The sequence below is a fragment of the Crinia signifera genome, chromosome 1, assembly GCF_055691185.1.
Source record: "Crinia signifera chromosome 1, ASM5569118v1, whole genome shotgun sequence".
In the NCBI taxonomy this organism is placed as follows: Eukaryota; Metazoa; Chordata; class Amphibia; order Anura; family Myobatrachidae; genus Crinia; species Crinia signifera.
In genome coordinates this window covers 173,359,523-173,385,946 of record NC_139217.1, presented here as the reverse complement: position 1 = coordinate 173,385,946, position 26,424 = coordinate 173,359,523, and the positions used below count along the sequence as shown (strand labels likewise).

Here is a 26,424-nt window from a genome sequence, read left to right as displayed (position 1 = left end):
CGGAGGGGAGAAGAGCTCCTGCGGCCGCTGAAGAGACCAGAAGACGCCGTGGCAGCGAAGAGGAGAAGCAGCGCCGCTGCTGGCCAGGACAGGCCAGCGGCAGAAGAAAGATGGTGGCCGGATACGGAGAGGCCAGCAGAAGAGCTGACGAAGCTCCCCCCTGCGGCCTCTCCCAACAGCAGGTAGGCGGCCCCAGGCCACCTACCCCACCCTAGACCATGGGGTGATGGGGCACTAGGCCCATGGGTACAGATCAGGCCCCTCCGGCCTGTGGGCATGATAGTCAGGCCCTATCGGCCCGTGGGCATTTCATTCCCTCCTAGCCCTTATTGAATTTTGCTGGGCCCCTCCTATCTTATACGGCTGGTCGTATAATACGCCGGCAAATACGGTATTTTGTTTCTGTGCAGGGAAAATGCTGACTGCTTTATATTTACACTGCAATATAGATCTCACTTTGTAGTAAAACCCCACCCAAATCTAATTCTCTCTGTACAAGATATATCTGCCCCACCTGCAGTGCACATGGTTTTGTCCATTTGAGAAGGAATTTGCCTCTGAGTGAACCACAATAAGGGCCTATATATCCAGTTCAACTAATTTCATCAGACCTTAAATGTAACCATTTTAACATTAAAGTTTCTTTAAAGTTTTTGTGGGTCATACATGTTAAAATAAAGCAATTGCAATAAAGATTAAATCACATTGTTAATCACTATTTCTATATAATTGTCTGTTTTGTGCTACTTTGGAATATTATTAAAGATCACCAATACCTTTCTATGAGTCTTTTGTTATTATTATATTTTCTTGTTGTTTTATTTTATGATATCATTGTCTTCTAGAAGATCTTCCCTAAAGTATATTGGACTTCTAGTACCAAAAGCTTCCATGTTTTTTGTTACATCATAAGCCTCATTTGTATTTATTATGCTGTTTCTAGGAGAGATGCCCAGTACAGTTTGCATCACGCCGTTTCTGTTTAGATTTCTTTATAAGTTATCTCAAATCTTAATCTCTCTTTCTCGGCTCTTTGCCAATATCAACTTGCAACAATTTGTTTCACTGTGTTTCTATGGAATTATTGATAAATAGGGAAAGGGTAATGGGGATATCGGCCTAGGGCACAGGACTAATTTGACAAAGGGTAAGAAGGCGTTCTCCATTCAACAAAAATAACCATTAATAAATTATATGGTTGTGGAGGTGCTCCCGGGGAGTAGGTAAGTGTATACAGAAAAAGAGGATATCAAGAACGGCAGACTTCTTGATATCCTTCCTTGGATATCCTCTTTTTCTCTATGGAATTAATAAAGTTACATTGTTATATTTCCCTAATATAGCTCCATAGAGCGATGCACTTTTGCGTCTCATATTTAGTTGCTAAATGCTTTTAACTGTATATTTTTCCATGCCAGGAGTATAAATATTGATCTCATGTATTGGTTATTATACAAGTTTGAATTCTGTGGTATTGATTTCCAGGATATATTAGTATATTTTAAAATTATGGTTAGTAATTATTTGTTAAGAATACAGTGCTCAACTCATACGTTATTTATCTATTAACAGTTTCTTATATAGCGCACACATATTCCACAGCGCTTTACAGAGACTATTTGAACATTCACATCAGTCCCTGCCCCAGTGGAGCTTACACTCTATATTCTCTACCACATGTACACACACACACACACACACACACAGACATACTAGGGTTAATTTGTGTTAGGAGCCAAATGACCTACAGTACCAGTATATTTTTGGAATGTGGAATAAACCGAAGTACCCTGAGGAATCCAACGCAAGTACGGGGAGAATATACAAACTACAAACAGTTAGGGCCATGGTGGGAATCAAACCCATTACAACATCCATTACTTGCCCATATTAATTTTTATGCTTGGTATTAGCCTTCACTTCTAAGTGTATGCACATTTGCCATAGATTAATATGAGCAAGTAATGGGTGTTCCCAAGAAAATGCTGGGCATTCCCATGCTAATGCATCCTTGACGCTGGTGCTGGGGGTGGGCAGCTGACAAACCTGGCCCTAGCTATAAAATGAGCAGCAGTCCCACTTCTTGTGAGCAGCAGGAGATACAGCAGCATGGCAGCGTCTGTATAAGATGGCTTCCCTTTATATTTGAGAGTAAAACACTGGGGCTGCTGGGAAATGGAGGGACTAAGCACCACCCCATACACCGCATCACCTACCTGTAAATGGTGCCAACGTGCACTATTCAATTTCACCTGCCCAAAGAAACCATGCATACCTGCTGGCCTAGGCGCCAAGTTTGTACCTGTGTGACCATGTTCGGTCATGCTGCTGGAGGCAGCGGGCTGTGGGGGCTGCAGCATGAGCTTTGCACAGACGACTGGAGTTCCCCAATATTTTCCCATCTTATAAGCACCACAATTAATACTGATTTCTCTAATAATCCTTTTTAAATAGTACAAAGCAGAATTTTATGTTTAGGTTTAAGTTTTTGCTGTCTCAGTTTGTTGGAAAGGGGAGACTCCACTGTTTCAGGACAGACGGCCCCCATGTACGTGCAGATCAGTATGAGGGAAAAGCCCTCCCACTACAGTAGTGCTAGTAGAAAAAGTTATAAATATGGGGGTGAGAGAAAAACATACTGTATGCACAACATAGTAGATTACCGGTGATCATCGGTAATGTCCAGACAATATGTGCTAATAGGACCCATCACTTAAAGATAGGAATAGCAACAAAGCCTTTACAAAGTTTCTCTGGCAAGGGAAAAAAACAATTGCGTATGGTAAACTAGCCCTTCAACGAAAAGAAGGAGGCTTAGCAGCACCCAATATAGAAAACTATATACACTCTATAGCCTTTAGATATATAAAAGATTGGATATATCAGACTTCAATATATTCAAACTTTGAAATAGAAGAGTCACTAGTAAGTCCGTACACACTAAGAGCACTATTACACACACCTAAGAAATTAATACCAGCAAATATTCAATCTAACACTTTATTTATGCACACCTATTTATCATGGATAAAAATCCATAAGAACATTAAAGCCCCGTATATTGCTTCCAAATATATAACGATATGCGGTAACCCCATGTTCTCTCCAGCATGGAATAATGTAAATTTTCAACAATGGCATATCAAAGGTATAATGGAAATCAAAGATATATATGATCCAGGGGGAATAATGTATACATTCGCAGCACTTTCAGAGAAATATGGAGTGCCAAAATCACAGTTTTTTATGTATCTCCAATTGAGACACTATGCTCAAAATATCACCCCACACATAGAGAATATCGAAGAGACTAGCACGTTACTCACTTTATTGGAATATAGTAAAAATAACATATACAAGATAAGGCAATTATATTGGTTATTAACGTCACCTCAAAACCCCAAATTATGGGCATCACTATGCACAGCCTGGGAAAAAGACCAGGTACACCAAACCACTTTTTTAAATGCACTTAAGCACATGGAAACAGTATTGAAACACCTACCGTCCGCAATACTTCAAGAAGTTCATATACGTACCATACATAGAGTCTATATAGCACAGGGCCAACGCAAACATATGATACAAGAAGAACTGGGCATATGCCCCAAATGCAAGAAGCAAAACGCACTCTTTAAACATAACTTCTGGGACTGCCCGAAAATCCAGCGTTTTTGGCATAAGACGGTGGCTTTCATCAATGACAGGTTCAAGGTTAAAGCAACCATAAACATAAAGGCATTACTTTTTGCAGATTTCTCGGTATGGGATCTCGATACCAAGAGATATGGATTAATCCCGATATTAACCATCTTAATTACGATAGCAAAAAAAGAGATACTGAGGAATTGGAAGGAGGGGAGGGCCCCAAGAGTGGAAAAAGTGAACCTGTCCTTGATGAAGACGCTTCATTTCGAAAAACAAACTGCGATATTGGATAGCGAGGGGGGAAGTAGGAGATTCTATAAAAAATGGATTCGTTATATAGAAACGCTGGATCAACAACTACAACAACAGATAAGGGCACTCCTGGAAGAGTAAAAACTTGAACAAGTAAAAAATAGGAGAAGTTAAAGTATCCTAAAGTTTTAAGACCATATAGAGATAGAGGAGACTTGGTAATATGGAAGAAACAGTGGTAGCTAGCTTAAAATAAGGGGAAGGAGACAAGGCGATGATTAGGAAAAAAACTACATAGTACTATACAGTATGGAAGAAGGGGTGAGGGTGGGGGGAAAGGGAGGAGGGATGAATGGTTTTGTATGTAAAAGGAAGGTGTATGTTTTTATATGTAAAAGGAATGTGTATGATTTTTCTGGATATTGTGTAAAAAAAATGTATAAAACTTCAATAAAGATATTTAAAAAAAAAAAGATAGGAACCACTTATTTCTAAAATGGGTGCCTATGATTTTTGCGGATGCCAGGCTCGGCAGAGACCTTCCCTTTATATTCTCTGTGGTAGCATAGTTAAAAAAGGGGAATCCTCTCGTTTAAACAAGGGTGAAACTATCTTTATACAGTATGTGCCAGGGTTGAGCAGATAGAGAGACTTAAAATCCTTCCCTGGCAAAATATTAAAGTTTAAATGAAAATAAAAATAAAGGCCTCCCTGTCAAATGTCACTGTCCTGGTACTGCCCCTCCAACCCTAAGAACTCCCCACCAGTGGTTTGTGCCAGTGGAGAAAAAGGAAAGGTAGCGGGGAGCACTTCACTGTGGATGATAAGTAGGATTTATCATTCACAGGTTTAAGGATTATGTGGATGACAAGCTCCAATTGTCATTCACAGCAAAGAAATTAACAAATGTGAAAACACAGCACTGATGTCATGGGTTTGATTCCCACCATGGCCCTAACTGTGCTAAGTTTGTATATTCTCCCCGTACTTTAATGGGTTTCCTTCAGGTACTCCGGTTTCCTCCCACAATCCATCAACATACGGGTAGGCTAATTGGCTACCAACAAATTAACCCTAGAATGTCTGTGTGTGCATGTACATGTGGTAGGGAATATAGATTGTAAGATCCACTGGGGCAGGGACTGATGTGAATGTTCAAATATTCTCTGTAAAGCGCTGCGGAATATGTGTGCGCTATATAAGAATCTGTTAATAAATAAATAAAATAGAACAAAGATGAAACCTATAGGGTCCAATGGCCCTGTATCCACTTCTGCTAGCACCATAGGTAGAGTATGACAGCAGCACAGCAATGTTATCTATTCCTTTGTGTTCACTGTATGCACACCTATAAGTGCCAGTCCTCCCCTATGGCGAGTGTGTGTGGCATACACACTTCATGGTAAACTTGATTGTGACGTTTTCATGATACCAGTCAGGAAATATACTTCTGCTGATCTGTAACTGCATCTTTTCATATGAAATGTAATGTCCCCTTAGTGTTGTTATAAAAAGTAGTATTATTTCCATTCAGCGGCTAAACTAATAGTTATTAGACTTACCTTTTTTGGAACACATCCAACGTTGACCTGTAGTAATAAAGAAAAGACAAAGAATGTAATTATATTGCACTTTCACAAGTTTATTACTAGGCACCCAATGCCATATTTCTACCCTCAATGTACATGGGTACTACAGGTTGAGGATTCCTTATCCAAAACGCTCGGGACAAGAAGCATTTTGGGTAATGGATTATTCCGTATTTTGGAATATTTTAATATTTGAATGAGGTATCTTACATTTATGTTGTACAAACCTATCAAAAACGTGAAATACACAAATATATTTATTTTGTGTATGAAACAAGGTTTCAGAACATGAAACAAAGTTTGTGTGCAATCTCAGACACTGAATTTGAATGCCAAGCAGACATTGCACATATTGTGTGCCAGTTACATATCATTTCCTCAGTAGCGCCAGTTACAGATGTAACTATCAGGTTTAAAAAAAAAAAAAAAAAAAAAAAACAACACATTCTGGATACTATGGTTTTCCGAATAATTTGGATAAGGAACACTCAACCTGTATAAGCAGTTTCCTGGTCCACTTCACATTCTCATGATTCCAAACTTAAATTAAGCTAAACTGACAAGCATTTTAGTTAAAAGGGAAAACATTTTAATCAATAGAGGAAGCTGTCCTGGAGTAATTGTAGGCTGGACTTTAAAGTGTTATTTACACCATTTCCTCATTGCTTGTATTTGGGTGGCTCTGAAACAAGGTGCATCAGGATTCTCCTGTAGAAGTTTCAAGGTTAAGGCATGTTAAAACTTGCTACATGTTCATTGTTTAAATAAAAATCTAATAATAAAAACAGTTAGTGTTTATATTTTTTCCATTAGTAAGTGAGCAGTGATATCTATTGCATAGGAAATGTATGTATATTACCTGTGTGATGTATCCTTAGAAATCACCATGCAGCAGATCTTACTAATAGGCAGTATGCAGTTGATGGGTCAACACATATTAGATGGACACTCAATAGGTTATAAATACATACTATAATGTAATATTATTTCAATATAAAACTTTGCACTCAATATGTTATGCTTCCAAATAAACTTGATCACAAGCTTAATTCCATTAATTTGCTCCATATAAAAGTGCCTTGATATTTTCAACCTACCTGTGTGATGTCAAATGAGGTGCCCAAACTGCACACAATGCATTGCGCAGGTTTATTCACAATAAACCTCTAAACGTGGTGTATACAGGAATGCAACAAGCACATTGAGAAGTAATGGTTGCCCATCTGCAGACCAACTGAATTTATCCCAGCTGGAAACACTTATGTCATCTAATATTTGTATGTATATCATAGAACAGATAAAAGTAACTACTACTGGTGTCCCCCCTGTGCTGCTCGCACTGTATAGATGGCTTGTCCCCAGGTACCCCTGTAAGTGACCCTGCTGACAGCAGAGCAGAGGAAGCAGCACTAGGGCCGGATGGAAATGGCCGTGCAGATTCCGGGTACCCTGCGTTCTGGTCTGGAGACTGGCTATGTATGCCTGGGCATCACTACATGTGTGCACTGCAGTATGGGTGTAATGATAGGACAGCAGAGTGCCACAGACATAGAAGTATAGCCCATCCCTGTTCTGCAGGTGACAGCACAGCATGTATAGCAGCCACACTGTAGGTGTCCATCCATTACGGACTGGAAGGTCGGTGCGCCTGGCACAGAAATGGGCTGTTCGGACCCGCCTGAGCCGCCCTCATCAACACTAGTTGTGCTGCAGTGCAGGCTCATACTTACACAAGTACCTCCGAGCTTGTTGCTCTCCACCACGGCAGTCCGGGCTCCAAGCTCCGCCGCCCTTCGGGCACTGGCCAGCCCGCCCGAGCCTCCCCCGATAACCACATAATCAAACGAGCAGTGCGGGCGGCGCTTCGGGTGACTCCCACACACAGCACCTGAGTCCGGCACCTCTCCAGGGAGCTGCTGGGACATGGTGACGCTCTCACCTCCCGGGTGCGTGCAAAAGCGATGGGCGCTCAGGTGTGACAAGGGCGCTCTGGTGATGCTAGGGCGACACTCGCCGGATGGCGGCCTTCCTGTGTGATGAGTCCGGGCCTGGCAGCTGATGGGGACAGTGTGGCTCCGAGTAAGCCGTGCACAGAGGCCTCTGCTGCCCCGGCTCAGCAGCAGCAGTGCCATAACGCGGAAGTCCATGTGCACTTGTACTGTACTGGCTGCTGCCGCCGGGGGAGGGACGAGGTGCCCGCTGCTGTTGCAACTTGCTGCTGCTGAGTCACGCTGAGTCTCCCAACTTTGGGCTATTAGCAGCACCCAGTAACTACTAGTAGTCACAGAGGTACCTGTAAGATGCAAGCCTCCGTCTATGGGTGTCGGCAACTCTATTTAACGTCATACAATCGGCAGCACGGTTGGCGTGGTGGTTAGCATTACTGCCTCACAGCACTGAAGTGAGTTTGATGTCCCTAAAAGGTGCGACATTTGTATAGTCTCTCCATGCATAAAGTGCCATAGGGTATATGCGTGCAATATGAATACCTGTAAAATTTAAGGAACCACAGTGTAAACTATTGAAATTGCCATGATTATACACTTAAGAATTGCCCCCAAATGTTTGGAAAGTTCCAGGTGGCCAGGACCATGACTACAAACTGAGATTGTTCTCACTGTAGCATTCTGCTGCCCTAAAATGAATTCGCACCATACAGTCAACAGCATTTTTTCACATGTCATGCTTACCTGCTTCTTTTCATATTTGACAGTCATGATTGGCCAAACACAGTTGGGCAGTCTAGTTAGGACTGTTATCAAATGCATTACACTATATAATCAGAGTTTTTTCCTAATAAATGTTGAAATCATGTGGCAGGATTGTGTTTCTGTCATACACCATGCAAATCCCACAATTAGGTATTGCTAGAATTGATGCACAAAATTCATATTATACAAGAACTCTAATTCCAAACATACCATATAGGGCGAGATTTACTAAAGGGAAAATGCCGTAAAACCCCCGTTTTACGCCATTTTCCTATGTATCAATCCCCGTCCGCCCCGTTTTCGCAAGGCTGGGTATCGCCACCCCCTGGGTGGCGATACCCTATAGAAGCCTATGGGCTTCTTTCGCCTCCCGCCGTACGACGTCCGCGTGCCCCCCCCCACCCCCACCCCCCCTCCAAAATCTCCTCCTCCCCCTGGTGTGACAGCCGGGAGGACATCCGGCTTCAGGGGGGAGGAGGAGACGCAGGGGGACGCTGCCAGCCGCCGGGAGGTGATGGAGACCCCCGTAGCCCACATCACAGGTATCGCGGGGGTCTCCATCACCGCAACCCGATGCTGGCCGCATATGTTAGTACATATGCGGCAGCTGCAGTGCGAAGAGCGGCGATGTATGTTAATACATCCCGCCCATATACTCAAGAATAAGCCTACTTTTCAGAACATTTTTTATGCTGAAAAAGCCCCCCTCGGCTTATACTCGAGTGAGGGTCTGTGCTAGTTTTTCTTAGTTAATTTGGTTTTAACAACACTTTCTAGGCTTTCTCCTAGGTTTTTTTTTTTTGCAAGATAATTATAACGTTTGTGCTCAGGGATGCATAATATTATACATTTTTCTTATTTGTACTTGGACTATCACATAAATCATTCACAACGTACATAATTCTTTTGAAAACTTTTATTTTAAATGGTTGTATCATATTTAAATGTGGAATATAAACATAAACAACTATGGGCTGAATTCAGAAGTGGATGCAGTTTTCCATATGCAGTGAAACTGCATATGCCATAGCACTGGTGTTTCACTGAGTTGGAAAAGCACCACCTGTAAGCTGTAAATGTGGCATCTCAGTTTAGATTAAACCAGCCACTGTATCAGCATAAAGGCCCATACACACTGGGCGACTGAGCTGAAAGCAGGTTTCAGTGGCTTTCAGCTCAAAGCCGCCCAGTGTGTATGGGCCCTTATGCAGATACAGTGGCTGGTTTAATCTAAACTGAGATGCCAAATTTACAGCTTACAGGTGGTGCTTTTCCAACTCAGTGAAACACCAGTGCTATGGCATATGCAGTTTCTCTTTCTGAGCATAGCATCTTGTCTTTTGCCCGCATCTGCTTAGCCACCTCCCTGTTAGCTTCCAGGAATGCTGCTGAAATCCACTGACTGTGGAAAAGCTGTTCATCATCTGCTGGTTATACCAGCAGATGAGTAGCTTTGAGTAGCGCTCCACTATTCAAAGCCGTCCTCTCCCCTCCATCAGCGCCGGGCAGGGGGAAATCCACTCAGTGTGTATGCACTGAGCGGCTTTCCCCCGAGCGCTGAACGCGATCATCGATGTCCATGCACGCTGAGCTTAGTCGCCCAGTGTGTATGGACCTTAAGACAAAGACATGGCTGCGGCAACACACTCAGATAGATTCTGATTGGTTGCCCAAAGCAACATCTCATGAAATACAACTCCCATCAGTAAATTTTCCCCTCAGAATAAGGCTTTATATGACAACTTAAAAAAGCCTCTAAATTGCTCAGTTCACATTATATAAAGATATACAGAGCTAAACATATTAGTACAAATGCCAGTCTATTTTTCCCGGGGTTTAGAAAAGTAAAATAAGATATAAACCCACTTATATTGCTTTTCAGTAATATTGGTTCATGACCACCATTTTGCATACATTGTTATGTACTTTACTGAAATATGATGCTAGTCACTTCATTTTCCAACAAAATGCAAATTTCTAGTTATTGTTAGTGACATCTCCTCCCTTTCCTTTGCTGGCAGTTCCAACACCGCAAACCAAACAAATCCTTATGTGATATATTAAACAATTAAGGTATATATTTATAAGGTATATATTTAACAATAAGTAATATTCTTATTTTAACTCCCTACAAATTATAAATGGTGCTCCAGCCAATCAGCTCCTGTCATCTCTCAAACACGACAGGAAAACTGATTGGCTGAAGAACCATCTATCATTCATGCCGAGTGATAACATGAATATACCTCATTGATAAATCTGCCCCTAACTGTGAATAAAATTAATAAAAATATAAATCAAATGCAAAAATATAGTATATTTCCATAGAATGTTATTAAAACTAAATCGTAATTTAAACCATAAAATAAAGTGCAGCCTCAGTAGTTATATTTTCAGCACGTTGGCTTCCCTTGTGTACTGTATGACATGATGTCAACATAGTGGTAACTGCAGTTACTGATTTGTTTTCACATTTCTGGGTATGCATCTAAAATGGAATATTACTGCAATGTGATGTGTTGTGTTGTACAGACAATATAACCGGCTATGTAGTAGTAGTACGTTTATTTATAAGGCGCCGCAAAGTGTCCGCAGCGCCGTACATATCAAACAAAAAACAAATTACAAGGTAACGTACAGGGTGTGTTGAAAAATACAGTATAAATAGGGGTATAGCTGGTAGAACTAAATGCAGCATCAGTTCAGAAGTAGGTGTCAAAATTGTCGAGGAGACTGAAGATGAAGTAGAGGAAGGGAAGAACAGGACAGGAGCACAGGTGAGGTAAAGAGGTAGGGTGAGTATGTGAGGAAGGAGGACCCTACTCATAAGAGTTAACATACTAAAAATAGGTGGGTGGACGAACGAAAAACAATAGGATAAGTAGGAACGGAGGGGAACGGAGGCAGGATAGGAGGATCAAAAGAGGTTAGGAGGAGGGATAGGCTAGTCGAAAAAAGTGGTTTTTTTTTAGGGAGCGCTTGAAGGAGGTAAGGGAATCAGAAAGCCTGATGGGTGGCGGGAGGTTGTTCCAGTGCAGGGGGGCAGCGCGAGAGAAGTCTTGGACACTGGAGTGGGAGGAGGTGATTAGGTGAGAGGTCAGTCGGCGGTCAGCGATGGAGCGAAGAGGACGGGAGGGAGTGTGGATAGAGATCAGTGAAGAGAGGTAAGGAGCGGTGGAGGAGGAGAGAGCCTTGTAGGTGGTGGTGAGGAGTTTAAAGAGAACTCAGAAAGGAATGGGGAGCCAGTGAAGAGATAGACAGAGGGGGGAGGCGGAGGTAGAGCGGCGGGAGAGGAAGATGAGCCTAGCAGCAGCATTAAGAATGGATTGGAGAGGTGCGAGGCGGGTGAGAGGTAGCCCAGAGAGAAGGATGTTGCAGTAGTCAAGGCGGGAGATGACAAGAGAGTGAATGAGAATTTTGGTCGCGTCAGTGGAGAGGAATGGTCTGATGCGTGAGATGTTGCGTAGGTGAAAGCGGCAAGACTGTACTTTTAAAAGTCTCACACTCTTCATACTGTGTAGTCTTCAATTTATCATTATCTGAGAACAATTATTATTTAACAACAGTTTTGTGTACAGTGCAGCAGGTTCTGTTGCGCTTTACAAAATAGGGATATATCAAACTGGGTAGTTACAGATAGTCAAAATGGTAGGAGGGCCCTGCTCACAAGCTTACAATCTATAGGACAATAGAGTTATTTCAGCAGTGCCAGATTAAAAGGAGGGGGGCCATATGTATGCTTCATGTGGGCCCCCTCCTCTCTATGGCACAGGTCTTTGGAGAAATGGCACCTGGCGACTAATCATTACTGCACATGCATGGTGGCCATTTTCCCAATTGTTCACACAGCTCCCTAAAGGCAAGTAGTTAAACATGCGCAATGTGTTCGGTGTGGGCCTCCCTGGAGATACGCCAATGTAACCTAGCATAGCCTTGGTGGGGGTGGGGGAATATGTTTTGCGCTATAGTTGAACTATATGCTATATATCCAATTTAGAAATAATGACATGCTTTAAAAGCATTCGTATCACTTATTGATAAATAGTTTGTGTGTATCTGAATATATTTAACAGTACTTAAGAATCATTTTAGGAAATTTTGCATATGAAAAGCTGTAAATGAGAAGACTTAAAGCACCCACCCTGAATTCTAACACTCTCTCAATGAAATTATGGAAACACGACCTTAGTTTTCCTTGTCCTAACCTATCCTTATCATTAACTTCACTGAGCTACATGGGGAAGCCGCTACTGCTTCCTGTTTTATCCAGTAGAAGTAAGGCAATCTATCTTCTTTTTGTTCCCCCAAAACCTACAAAAAAGAAAAACATTGTTTATTATAGCAACAATACAGAATCAGGTAGTAAGGTCCTTATATACAAGCATGTCTCCATTAGAACTAGTTATAAAGTGTCAATTCAATAACCTGTAAATACGACTATATGCTGAACTTACAGTAGCTGTGATCGCGATCCATAGGGCTGCATACAAACAGTGATTATGGGGCAAAAACAGGTCACGTAGGGGGGCGAGTGATTGCTGTTGCTGGAGTTTCTCTGCCATTGTAATGTCAACTGTTAATTTACTCTACCCCTAGAGGTAGAAATACTGCTTAAACCAATCTTAACCCTTTGAGTGCCAACATCTCTGTGAGAGATATGCAAAATATCCACTAACAAATGCGAGTCACTCACATTTGTTATATGAATTCAAATAAAATATGTTTTGTAAAAAAAAAAATATATATATATATATATATTTCCTATATAAGGTAAACATTATGAGTTCAATTTAATAGGACGAGAGATTCAGAAAGAGATTTTTTTTTAGAAATCTCCAGTTTTTTTTTAAAGCGGCAATTATTTACACTTTAAAATCAACCTGATTTTGAAGTGTAAATGATTGCCACTTTAAAAAAACTGGAGATTTCTTACCAAATCTCTCATCCTTTTAAATTTCACTCTACATGTCATTATGATGAATAAAAAGGTTTGTTTGGCAATTTTCCCACCAGTTTTGACAAATTGACTTGGCACTCAGAGGGTTAAGGCATCCCTATAAACAGTGCCTGGGACAAGTACAAACTGCTCTGAAACCTCTTGTGAGACGGCACTTCTGACTGAATTAAGAATAAGGCGTTTAATTTAACATTTCTTATGTTGGACAAACACTATACAATTATCTGGCTGATTCACCAGATCCAAACTGGCCATATAATTGTACAGTGTGGACCTAATTCAAGCCCGATCGGGGCGGTGGGTGGCGCTGACCTGACCACTAGGCTGCGAGTGAATGTGAAATGTGGAAAAACCCACTTAAGGACCTGGCTAGGGTGTTTAAACTACTGTTTATGTACCCAAACCATGGAGTTTTCTCAGAATTTCACCTTGCCACCACAGGAGGCTGTGAGCTGAAATGCACCCTCTGCCTGCGTGCTTGAGGACAATGGGCCTATCTTAAAGTTTGATGTAAATAAAACAAAATGTTCTATTTCCACCTTGGTAAAAAACCATGTTGCACTGCAGGGGCAGATTCAAAACGTGCAGAGAGATTCATAGTTGGGAGGAGCGCGTCCTAGATTAATTCTAATTTAGAGTTTAAAACCAAAGCTGCACGTGGGCAGCACGGACGGTGTAATGGATAGTATTACTGCCTCACAGCGTTGAGATTCCCACCATGGCCCTAACTGTGCGGAGTTTGTATATTCTCCCCGTACTTGCGTGGATTTACTCCGGGTACTCCGGTTTCCTCCCACAATCCAAAAATATACAGGTAGGTTAATTGGCTTCCAACAAAAATTAACCCTAGAATGTCTGTGTGTGCGTGTACATGTGGTAGGGAATATAGATTGTAAGCTCCACTGGGGCAGGGACTGATGTGAATGTTCAAATATTCTCTGTAAAGCGCTGCGGAATATGTGTCCGCTATATAAGAAACTGTTAATAAATAAATAAAAAAAAATTGTTTCCTACAAGTAGCCAGCATGTTTTCTACATCTACATTAAAATAAGTACATGCATTTATATACACACCCCTTGCACAACAATATGGTGTGCACCAAAAGCAAGTTATTCCTAGTTTGATATTTACTCCAAACTTTAAATCATGACTAGGTAGGCCAATCAGATTTGAGATTGAAAAACTGTCAAATCATGGATTCCCAGGATTGGCATGCTGACGACGCACCACACTGGGAAATGCTTAAAAGCAGTCCTTCAGTGTGCGGGCGCATGCGGTATAGGGGACGGGCCGATGCGTTGTTGCAAAGCATGACCTCTAACATCACACAGCGCAGCCAGACAACATGTTTGCCAGTCTTCTGACCACCGGCATCCTGATAATTGGAATGCCAACTAATTCCTCATTGGAGGATTATCTCATTTATCATACAGATATTAATACACATCTTGCTATTTAAATATGCACCAAACTTTCTGAAACTTCCTCCTACAAAACTATGGGAGGGGATGCATGGATATATTGCCTTTTGAGTTTTTAATGCTGCTGTGGAATTTCTTGTAATACAGTTTTTACATAGTTATATGGTTTAGACTGATACTGCTGCAACAATTGCTGTACATTGCAACTTGATGAGACTATATTCCCCAAATATTGGTTCTGTAAATGTCTCTGTGAGCCTATTGTGTTCCTAGCACCCTGATTGTTAGAACAGCTCAGCTATTTGCATAATTTGGTTGGTGGCCAGCTGAAAGATGCAGTGACCTGTAATGACATGCAGTGTGCAGCAGCTTCTCTGGAAATGCTCAGGCAGCGGAAACACTCACTCAGTGACCATTATCTTCACTCCGGACTGTGCAAACAGCAAACACACATGCACACAATATATCTGTTTTATAAGGACATATACAGTATAATACAGATAAACAGCCAGGAAAGTGCAAATACATTCAATATATAATAATGTAATTTATATTATATATCGATATAGAGTAAGCTATTCAGTCAGTGTGCATGAATAATATTACTAATGTTAATAATGACCCTTTCAGGGACTAAAAGGGTTTAGGCTCAGGTTAATTCAGAGCTTCTGCTAACACTGAATGGGGGAGGGATCACATCAGACAGTGGTAACAATGCATATAGCAATTAGCATTTAGGGGGATATTTATCAAAGCTTTAATGGTGGCCACACACGCACCGATTACAGTGCTATGCGTTTTTGGCTGTAAAATGGTTCTATACAATTTTTCGTCCAGATTTAAGCATGACCCGATGTGGTGGTTATTTTGCTGTCTGCGATGCGATGCTGTGCGATTTAAGCACACTTTTTCACTGGCTTTTTCTGTCCTTTCTTTTGTTCGAGTTCACATGTTTTAAACATGCAATAAAGTTGTTGATAACTATTTGTATGTAATTATTTCGGAAAAAAAAAAAAAAACCATCGTGCAGCATCTGCTCGTATGCCGGTATTATGCAGAGCCCGATGCTGTGCGATAATGTCCTAAAAAGTACCTGCGGCACATACTTTTTAGGACATCTAAAATCGAGCAACGGGAACGCGCATAGCACAGCATCGCGTCGCACACGCCGCGCTACTACAACACTATAATCGTACGCACGATGCGTTTTGTACTTTAAAAGTACAAAACGCATTCTAAAATCGATGCGTGTGTGGGCTGCATAAGAGAGAGAGAAAATTCTGAGAGATAAAAGTACCAACCAATCAGCTCTGGTCAGTTACAAACACTGGGGCAGATAATACCTCCAGCTTCGCCTCATTAACGAGTCAAAACATACAAGAACATCTTGTCTGCTAAAGTGTGGGGGGGGGGGGGGTGCAAACTCCCCCCTCCAATGACGTCCCCCTATTGGGGACAGCGCATCAGTTCACACTGAAGCACTGTCTCCTTCCCCCTGGCCAGCTGGACTGGGCATTTGCGGTATCTTGCTACTCACGCAAGATCTCCAGTGCAGCCCACAGCCAGCTGTATCCCTGCTGTGGAGACTGGGCTTCACCACCCTGCTGCTGGCAAAGTGGGAGCTGCTGACCGTTCATACATTCGCCCTGTTATAATTTAGATAGCAGAGCCAATATGGACAGGGGCACTATGACAGCACCCCTGTCAATTAGCGCTCACCGGCTCCTTCATACATGGGGGCGATCGGTATCAGTGCACATAACATGCGCTCATACCTCTTCTCCCCCATAATGACACTTCATACATCTGCCCCGCAGTCTGTAAAATGTAGGAAATCCGCGGATTGAATCAGGCCCAAAGCACTGGCCAGAGTTGATTGCAAAAGCCAAATCTCATATGGGAAAAACCATCACTGCAGGGGGGGGGGCAGATGTAGAGAGAGTTAGAATTGGGTGGGGTGTGTTCAAGCTGAAATCTACAGTGCAGTGTAAAAATAATGCAGCCATTATTTACTCAGAAACAAAATAACAACCAAATCTAAAGGCCCCCATACACTATGCGATTTGGGCACGATTTCACCCGATTCGGGTGAATCGGGCCGTGAAATCGGCCCAAATCGCACTTCGGGAGGGAGGTCGGACGGGCTGCACATAAGATTTGCTAATGTGCAGCCCAGCCCCGGAGCCGTACGAGGGATGACAACGGGCGGGGGATGCCGGCTATAGAGAGCCGAGCAGGGGGAGGCTGCATAGGGAGACGGGCAGGAGGAGGGTGACAGCGGGAGCAGCGCGTCGGGCAGGGAGGATGACACTGGCTGCCGGGCAGCAAACACACATGCACACATGCACACAATATATCTGTTTTATAAGGACATATACAGTATAATACAGATAAACAGCCAGGAAAGTGCAAATACATTCAATATATAATAATGTAATTTATATTATATATCGATATAGAGTAAGCTATTCAGTCAGTGTGCATGAATAATATTACTAATGTTAATAATGACCCTTTCAGGGACTAAAAGGGTTTAGGCTCAGGTTAATTCAGAGCTTCTGCTAACACTGAATGGGGGAGGGATCACATCAGACAGTGGTAACAATGCATATAGCAATTAGCATTTAGGGGGATATTTATCAAAGCTTTAATGGTGGCCACACACGCACCGATTACAGTGCTATGCGTTTTTGGCTGTAAAATGGTTCTATACAATTTTTCGTCCAGATTTAAGCATGACCCGATGTGGTGGTTATTTTGCTGTCTGCGATGCGATGCTGTGCGATTTAAGCACACTTTTTCACTGGCTTTTTCTGTCCTTTCTTTTGTTCGAGTTCACATGTTTTAAACATGCAATAAAGTTGTTGATAACTATTTGTATGTAATTATTTCGAAAAAAAAAAAAAAAACCATCGTGCAGCATCTGCTCGTATGCCGGTATTATGCAGAGCCCGATGCTGTGCGATAATGTCCTAAAAAGTACCTGCGGCACATACTTTTTAGGACATCTAAAATCGAGCAACGGGAACGCGCATAGCACAGCATCGCGTCGCACACGCCGCGCTACTACAACACTATAATCGTACGCACGATGCGTTTTGTACTTTAAAAGTACAAAACGCATTCTAAAATCGATGCGTGTGTGGGCTGCATAAGAGAGAGAGAAAATTCTGAGAGATAAAAGTACCAACCAATCAGCTCTGGTCAGTTACAAACACTGGGGCAGATAATACCTCCAGCTTCGCCTCATTAACGAGTCAAAACATACAAGAACATCTTGTCTGCTAAAGTGTGGGGGGGGGGGGGTGCAAACTCCCTCCTCCAATGACGTCCCCCTATTGGGGACAGCGCATCAGTTCACACTGAAGCACTGTCTCCTTCCCCCTGGCCAGCTGGACTGGGCATTTGCGGTATCTTGCTACTCACGCAAGATCTCCAGTGCAGCCCACAGCCAGCTGTATCCCTGCTGTGGAGACTGGGCTTCACCACCCTGCTGCTGGCAAAGTGGGAGCTGCTGACCGTTCATACATTCGCCCTGTTATAATTTAGATAGCAGAGCCAATATGGACAGGGGCACTATGACAGCACCCCTGTCAATTAGCGCTCACCGGCTCCTTCATACATGGGGGCGATCGGTATCAGTGCACATAACATGCGCTCATACCTCTTCTCCCCCATAATGACACTTCATACATCTGCCCCGCAGTCTGTAAAATGTAGGAAATCCGCGGATTGAATCAGGCCCAAAGCACTGGCCAGAGTTGATTGCAAAAGCCAAATCTCATATGGGAAAAACCATCACTGCAGGGGGGGGGGGCAGATGTAGAGAGAGTTAGAATTGGGTGGGGTGTGTTCAAGCTGAAATCTACAGTGCAGTGTAAAAATAATGCAGCCATTATTTACTCAGAAACAAAATAACAACCAAATCTAAAGGCCCCCATACACTATGCGATTTGGGCACGATTTCACCCGATTCGGGTGAATCGGGCCGTGAAATCGGCCCAAATCGCACTTCGGGAGGGAGGTCGGACGGGCTGCACATAAGATTTGCTAATGTGCAGCCCAGCCCCGGAGCCGTACGAGGGATGACAACGGGCGGGGGATGCCGGCTATAGAGAGCCGAGCAGGGGGAGGCTGCATAGGGAGACGGGCAGGAGGAGGGTGACAGCGGGAGCAGCGCGTCGGGCAGGGAGGATGACACTGGCTGCCGGGCAGCGGCGGAAGCCGGGTGGAACACACTAACTTGAAAAAAAAAAAAGAGAAAGGTCTCAGCCAATCAATGGCTTGCTAGTCATTCTGTATGGGCTTTTTTTTTCTTCCAAGTTATCTGTGTTCCTTCCGGCTCCCGCCGATGCCCGGCAGCCAGCGTCATCCTGCCTGGCCGGCGCGCGGCTCCCGCTGTCACCCTCCTCCTGCCCGGCTCCCTATGCAGCCTCCCCCTGCTCGGCTCTCTATTAGCCGGCATCCCCCGCCCGCTGATGACTACCCTCCTCCTGCAGCTCCCCGGGGACCGCATATGATAAATCCATGCGATTTAGCATATGCAAACCTTGGCACATCAAGTGCCTAATCGTGTGTCCCCCTCCCGGGGAGCTGCAGGGTGAAATCAGGTCCGACTTGTCCTTAGGACAAGTCGGACTAATGTATGGGGGCCTTAACTCTCCCTGCCCATCCCTTCTGCAGTGGACATGGCACTGCAGATTCAGACCTGATTGTTGACTGCTACTATTTTGCGTAGCAGCAAACAGCTAGAAGCTGTGCCACTATAGTGAAATACCATCTTGCAAATGAATGTGCTCGCTGTGCGAGTAGATGTGTATGGCTAGCTGTGTAAAGACTTCGTAGTGCAGTGGAGGGGATATGTCAAATTCCATTTGTAAGACACTCACCATCGCAGGCTCAGTATAGCCAGGGAATTACTCGGCTGCTGCGAAGAATACAGGATTATCTTGCCCTAAACGGACGTCACGCACCCTCCCCTAAACCGCTTGGGCATGCCTAGCATTGAACACTCCCACTAAACAGCCGATTACCACTCCCAGACGCCTACTTCCTGTCAATCACCTTGCGCACAGCTAAAAAATGAAAAGGAGTAGCCGGATGTGTTCCTTAGCAGGCGCTGCGCATGCACCTTGTGGCCGATAAGCATGCACAGTATATTGATAATCGTCCGCTTCGTGAATTCCAGCAGCAGTTATCTGGTCTGAATCGGGGCCCGTGGTTTGGGCCGTTTGAGAAAGATTTTGCATTTGCAATCAACTCTGAATCAGGCCCTTTATCTCTTTTCAATCTTTGATAAATACCCACCTTAGTGTTTAATTGTCAATATTGAACTTTCTGCATTGTGATAACTGCTATGAGCAAGGTTTTTACACTTTATCCTGCCACTGTCTAAGTTATCCTCCTGTATTTGTGCCGGTTTATTATAAACAATCATAACATTACCTGAAGCTGTTCTTATACCGGAGCTTTGTGGGGCTCTTGGCGGCTCAGGGTTTCCATAGTGGTGCTGTGAATATGCAGGTCCACTCCATGTGTTGTGAAAGGGTGAATAAGGTGAATAAGGACGCTGTGCCCTAAGCACAAAAACATGAAAACAACTCACAAACAGATCACCAATATACAAGTAAAAGCAGTACTAGCCTAAGATGTTTTTTGCTTCATTTCTTATAATTATGTAAGAGTAATTATACTGTATAATGTAAGTTTATCTATTAATGCATGTCTAACACACACACACACACACACACACATATAAATAAATCAAACAACTATTTATTCCCCTTACCCCTTTTACACCAAAAACCCTGGTCGGACCCTGGTCTTTGAACGCTGGAGTATCCAGGGTCTGACCCTGCTTTATACATCATTTACACAGCACTTTGACCTGGGTCTGCACCTTTTATACCGCTTTCAGACCGCACTCCGAACACGGCATATTGCAGTGTTCGCGGGGCCTAAACACGGGTCACGGTGCGGTCTGAAAAGGGCACCACGGGTCGAGCAACACGGCTATTCAACCCTGGTATTGACCAGGGTTGAACACGGCTATGACCCGTGTCAACTGCGGTGTGAACGGGTGCCTGGGTCGAGTGACCCGTGTCCCGTTCACAGTATGGAGGAGGCAGCACTGTCAGCTCCAAGTACTGCCTCCTCCCGAGCCCCCGATGACGCGCCGCAGCCCAGCACCGCCCCATGTGACGTCACCGACTCGGCAATATGCTGTGTCGGAACTTTCAGACCGCATTGCCGTGTTGCTCTGGGGATGGGACCCGTGTCCTAATCCCGTGACACGGCATTTGCGGTCTGAAAGTAGTATAACACTGAACCTGGGTCAGCCCTGCCTTAAATAATAATATATATATATATATATAATATATATATATATATATATATATATATATATATATATATATATATATATATATATATATATATATATATATATATATATATATATATATATATATATATATATATATATATATATATATATATATATATACTGTCCGTGGGAATCGGCACTCCCAGTGGCTGACAAAAACAATAGCTTCGGTGCCTTGCCTGTTTGCCGTTGACGTCACAGACCCGGTGAGAACAGGGATGGGATGGACGGAGGAGGCCCTGGACGGCGTGCGGTGCGAGCGTGAGGGGAGGCGCCGGCCGAACCGACACAGGTATTTAATCACGTTTTGTTTTACATGCTTGTCACTTGTTGTTTGTCACGGCTTGAGAAAGGGTCTCCGTCCCCGAAACGTTGCCCAATAAACCTTTTTTGGTTGTTTTGAAGAAGTCTCCGAGTGCCTCCCTCACCGCCAGATATATATATATATATATATATATATATATATATACTACTGTTTGAATACAATTTTTGAAGGGGGTAGATTGGGAGTGCTGTCCCCGGGTGCTGGGAGGAGGGGGTCCCTGCGGCTGCTGAGGGGAGGGGGGGTACCTGTCAGCCTGAGGTCGGAGCTCAGCGGAGGGGATGATGTGTGGGAGGAGGGGGGTCCCTGCGGCTGCTGAGGGGAGGGGGGTACCTGTCAGCCTGAGGTCGGAGCTCAGCGGAGGGGATGATGTGCGCTGCTGCTGTACCTCTCCCTGCAGCCGCGAAGTTCCTGCGGCGAATGTACAGTCAGTGGCGGGGGTCCCTCTGGTGCATGGGAACTAGTACTAGTTCCCATGCACTGGAGGGACCGCCGACACTGACTGTCCATTCGCCGCAGGGACCGGCTGCCGGGGGGTGGTACAGCAGCGGCGCACATCATCCCTTCCGCTGAGCTCCGACCTCAGGCTGACAGGTACCCCCCCTCCCCTCAGCAGCCGCAGGGACCCCCTCCTCCCGCAGCAGCTGGGCACCCGCAGCCGGACCATTTACACCGCCATTTACACGGGTCCTATCCGGATTCTACCCAGGTCAGGACCTGGGTAGAGGACCCGTGTAAATGGACACGGATATACCCCATTTACACCGCCGATGATCCGGGTCTGACCTGCAGCTGACCCGGATTTTTCGGCGGTGTAAAAGGGGTATTAGTAACCACAATAAAACACTGTAGGAGACTTCCATTCTGCAGGACAGAGGGGGAACCAATCAATATCACATACTTGAAAACCTAGTAAAATGAATGACCTGCAGGAAAGCTACCTGTGTGTTACTAATATTAGCTCATTACAATAAGGCTTGGTGTTTATATGAATGGACACGTTACACCAGAGTTTCCCAAACTCCACCATTACAGACCAGGTTTTAAAGGAAATTTATGTTTGAGTCCAGATGGTTGAATCAAATTGACAGAGGAAATAATCAACTCACCAGTGCTTAAACATTCATATGCTTAAAACTTGGACTGCAAAGGAGTTTGGGAAACTCTGCTTTACAATGTTGCAAGGAAATAAAATTACCATTCCAGTACCAAGATAAATTAGCTGACCTCACTTTTATCTCACAAAACTATTGTAATAACCCGCTTACCTCTGATTGCCAAACAGGTATCCTAGTACACCACCGGTTCCTAAACCTGTCCAAAACCCAGGTCCTTGGTTTGATTGGCTGCCAAAAGTAGAACTACTATCATAGCCGTGAAAGCCTGATGAAGAGCCTGGATGTCAACATTGAAAAAAAATATTTAGGAGATGTACAGTATATAACATATTAATACATTAAAAGGAAATGTATAACAGAGCTGAATAACAGACATGAAAAAGCTGTATATATCCACTATCCTGTATTTTACTCTTCTACTTTAGCTGACTTTGTTATAACCAAAAAGATAGTCAGTCTTCCTGTTCAGAACTGCATTATACGGATTGGTGGATTTATAGAACACAGTGAATCAGTGCAATCACACTTTTTTACCTGTGTCAACTATCTCGGCTGACGGGAGAATTCACACACAAATCTCTTAAATAACAAAGACCTGTTTATTAAGAATGACCTATTAAATAGGTCTTCAATCACTATTTGCATATGCAAAAAATAATAGAACAATAATAATAATAATAATAATACAATGTCAAAATAATAAGTCATATTTTGTAAACAACCAGCAGTGTCACGTCACAGTCTGGAGAGACTTTTGACACAAGCTCCCCCGTTCAAAACATGACGGCCATGGCTGGCCAACTCTGGCCGGGATATTTACTATAGCTGGAGTACTGATCCACCACTTAGGGATAAGTTTACTTTTCATGGCTGATCCCAGTACGAACGGGAGAAGCCCTAAAATACAACATGAGAATACGGATAATTTACTAATCATCCATAGTTTCAGGATTCGTATTTCCCGATGGTGAATTACCGAAAGCCAAATACGTACAACCCGGCAGCATCGCGCGGATCAATCAGATCCATGCGATGCTGCCCTGTGTATAAGACAGGACAAATAAATACATTTTAAAAACAGCGTTCAGTCCCCCCCCGCCCGGTAATTACTAGCCCCGGGCTCATTGAGCTGGTCCTGGTTGCAGAAGTACAGGGGGGAAAAAAGCTGGGGCTGCAGAAATACAGGGGGGAGAAAGCTGAGTACGGAGTGAACATGAATGAATGACTCTTTAACCACCTTCTGATACTATTTAAGAACATAAGAAGAGTTGAGAAAAGGACAGGGAGAACATGTGATAGAAATAGCAGCTCCGTGCATCAGTTATGACGCTGGACTATTGGTTCCTGTGCCCTTAGTCATCTTCATTGTACATAATGTAGACATTAAAGATGTGTACTCACCTGTAAAGTCTGACTTGAAACCTGGTGGTGGTGGTGGTGCATTAGCACGACTGGAGCTTTGGGCACCATGTCCATTATAATCAGGGTGAGATTGAGGTTGCTGCATTGAAGGTCCACTTAGGAATAACTTGTACATGCCATAAGCCAACCCCAAGATGACCAGAAAGACAATCGCCCCACTACCATCACTATTCCAGTCCCTTGAGTTCCTTTGGAAATAACCTGAGCCGAATCCACCAGAGCTGTAACCATTCTGAGATCTCGATTTTCCTTCCGTTGTCAGTTCCAATGTGTATTCCAAACCACAGGAACCACGTAGGATATAGGGGTCCTCAGGGTAGTCAAAGCCTTCACAACTCACTTCAACTTGCCCAAACTGGTAAGAGTTATCCATGTCCACCTTGCATTCCCACTGGGTTTCAAACAAATCTTATGATTAGCATATCGAAAATATTTGTACTAGATATCATTTACATTTATTTAAATGTATCAGATCATTTGTAATAGTTTGGAAATTTAAAGTATATGATGTAGCAAATGAAACATTAAATGACGAGCAAGGTCTCTTAATAAATGAATAATAAAAGAACACTTTGACCCAATCAAAGCTTAACATGAAAATACAAGTTATGAATATGAAAGTGCCACATTTACCTGAACATCAATGCCATCCCATCCTCTGTTGTGGCAATGCACCACTTGTGGTGTCACAGCACTGCAGCCAGCACTTCCACCTATACATTTCAGCTGTGGAATAGGGGATGAGCGTCGTGCATTTGTGTATCTGCCTGCATACAGTGTGATCGCCTGGATATCCCTCAACAAGACACGTTCTGCAAGAAATCAGTTACAAAGACTATATTTTACTATTAACTGAATCACAAGAATAATATCTGCAGCGGGATGTAGTAAAGGCTTAGTTCATCAGAGGTTTTTATTTAAAGCATCTATCATTTACAAGGCAAAATCTTGTAGTAAGTACCGCCCCACCCCTCAGAAATCAAACTGCTACAAATCATAGGACTGTGAGGAGGGCGCAGGGCTAACATGGCAAAACTGTTCTTGAATCACCTCATATTGGTCACTCCCTGTGATCTGTGGTGTCCTCTCACCATCTTGACTATTGGTCAACAGTGAAAAAGTTGACACACGAAAAAGGTTGATACTGACAAAATAGGTCGACACGAGCACAATGTCAATATGATGAGTTTTTCTCCATATTTTGGTGTTAATGCCGAGATCTGTTATCATGGACCCCAATTTGGTGGTAGCATAAACCATTGATGGTAACTATTCTATGTCATCCCATCACTGGTTATGCAATCAATGTTTGGGGCTGGAATGTGAATGAGCCGAGCCTATTAAGGACCGTGGGCCATATCATTCCTGGCACAATACACTGTGTTCATGAGTCGGGGTGGCAAAGAGGGGTGTGAATGAAAAAGTCTACAGCAGGCATGTCCAAAATGTGGCCATACAGCTGTTGTGAAACTACACATCCCAGCATGCCTTGCCATAGTTTTAGCATTCCCTTATAGTAAAACTGTGACGTGTAGTTTCACAACAGCTGGCGGTCCACAATTTGGACATGCCTGGTCTACAGTCAATAGGTTGGCACCAAAAGGTCAACAAGCAAAAGCTTGACATTAACAGAGGATCGACACATGAAAATGACAACATAATTTTTTTTTTACATTTTCACATTGACTTTTTGTCAATGTCAACCTTTTTGGTATCAACGCAACCTATTTACTGTAGACTAGTTCCACCTCAACGTTCTATACCATTCCTCCCACTTCATCCCCTGCAGGGCAGAGCTGCTGGCTAACAGCCTGTGCAAATATAAAACTACTAGTAAGCCTGCTCAAAGCAAAAGCTTTGAAAGCTAGTCTGCCACCTTCTGTGTTTGTGCATGTGTGAGAAAGAGATGTAGTTTCACTCTCTGTCAGCAGATGGCAGTGTTTCGGAGACTCACGGACACTAGACATATATTTAGATGATTTGTTCCACAGCTACCACTAATGATAGGAAACCATATGGATTTACCAATTAACGCTTACAAGTATTTGACATTGATCATATATATAAACCATTGTTTAGAACAGATGGCCATTCACAAGGAAGTGAGATGGATACAAAACATCCACCAACTCTCCAGGGGGTCCGGGATACTACCCAAAAGATCAGGGGTCACAAGGACTTTCCTTGAGTGTATTAGATAGATAGATAGATAGATAGATAGATAGATAGATAGATACTTAGCTATATACAGTACCCTGGAGTATACACTCTAAAAATGTTACCATGTTGGTTCCATCCCTGTGCTCCCGGCAGCTGCAGGGCAGCGAGAAGAGGCAGGAGCAGTGCTGCTGCCACCGGCGTCATCGTCCCCTCTGATCCGTGCTGAGTGTGTGTTGCCCCGGCCGCTTGATCCGCGGATTCACAGTCACTACCGCTGTATTACTCTGAGTTTCGTCACCCAGAGCAGCTGTGTCACCTGTCGCTGGTCTCCTCTTTCCCCCCGCCCACTACCTTTCATGAGCTTCCCATTGGTAATGCGGGTAGAAAGGGGAGGGGCCGTGCACCCGGTTGACGTCGCACAACCGATGTATCTTGTTA

General features: G+C 43.5%; 2 protein-coding genes across 2 annotated transcripts in view; both read right to left on the bottom strand.

Moving 5' to 3' along the window:
• The window catches only part of GSR (glutathione-disulfide reductase), a 29,850-nt gene extending 22,066 nt beyond the window's left edge, over positions 1-7,784 (bottom strand). The window contains exons 1-2 of the mRNA XM_083177389.1: positions 7,220-7,784; positions 5,463-5,489 (exon numbers count right to left, since the gene is read on the bottom strand). Coding sequence (XP_083033515.1) covers positions 5,463-5,489; positions 7,220-7,636 — 444 coding nt within the window. The 5' untranslated portion in view covers positions 7,637-7,784. The remainder of the gene's footprint in view (positions 1-5,462; positions 5,490-7,219) is intronic.
• Positions 7,785-11,711: 3,927 nt separating this feature from the next.
• SARAF (store-operated calcium entry associated regulatory factor) lies at positions 11,712-26,418 on the bottom strand. Its single transcript, XM_083177362.1, has 6 exons — positions 26,109-26,418; positions 24,460-24,638; positions 23,806-24,217; positions 22,555-22,681; positions 20,025-20,155; positions 11,712-12,511 (listed from the first exon to the last, which is right to left on the bottom strand). The coding sequence occupies exons 1-6, from the start codon at positions 26,188-26,190 to the stop codon at positions 12,486-12,488; spliced, it is 957 nt and encodes a 318-aa protein (XP_083033488.1). The 5' UTR covers positions 26,191-26,418; the 3' UTR covers positions 11,712-12,485.
• Between the last annotated feature and the right edge of the window lie 6 nt (positions 26,419-26,424).

Excerpts from the sequence above, each read along its gene's own strand:
- SARAF (XM_083177362.1), bottom strand. The coding sequence starts at position 26,190 with ATGACGCCGGTGGCAGCAGCACTGCTCCTGCCTCTTCTCGCTGCCCTG. Across the intron at positions 24,218-24,459 it reads GGGATGGCATTGATGTTCAG|TGGGAATGCAAGGTGGACAT; the intron begins GTAAATGTGGCA and ends TTTGAAACCCAG. Across the intron at positions 22,682-23,805 it reads TTTCAAGTCAGACTTTACAG|GCTCTTCATCAGGCTTTCAC; the intron begins GTGAGTACACAT and ends GTTGACATCCAG.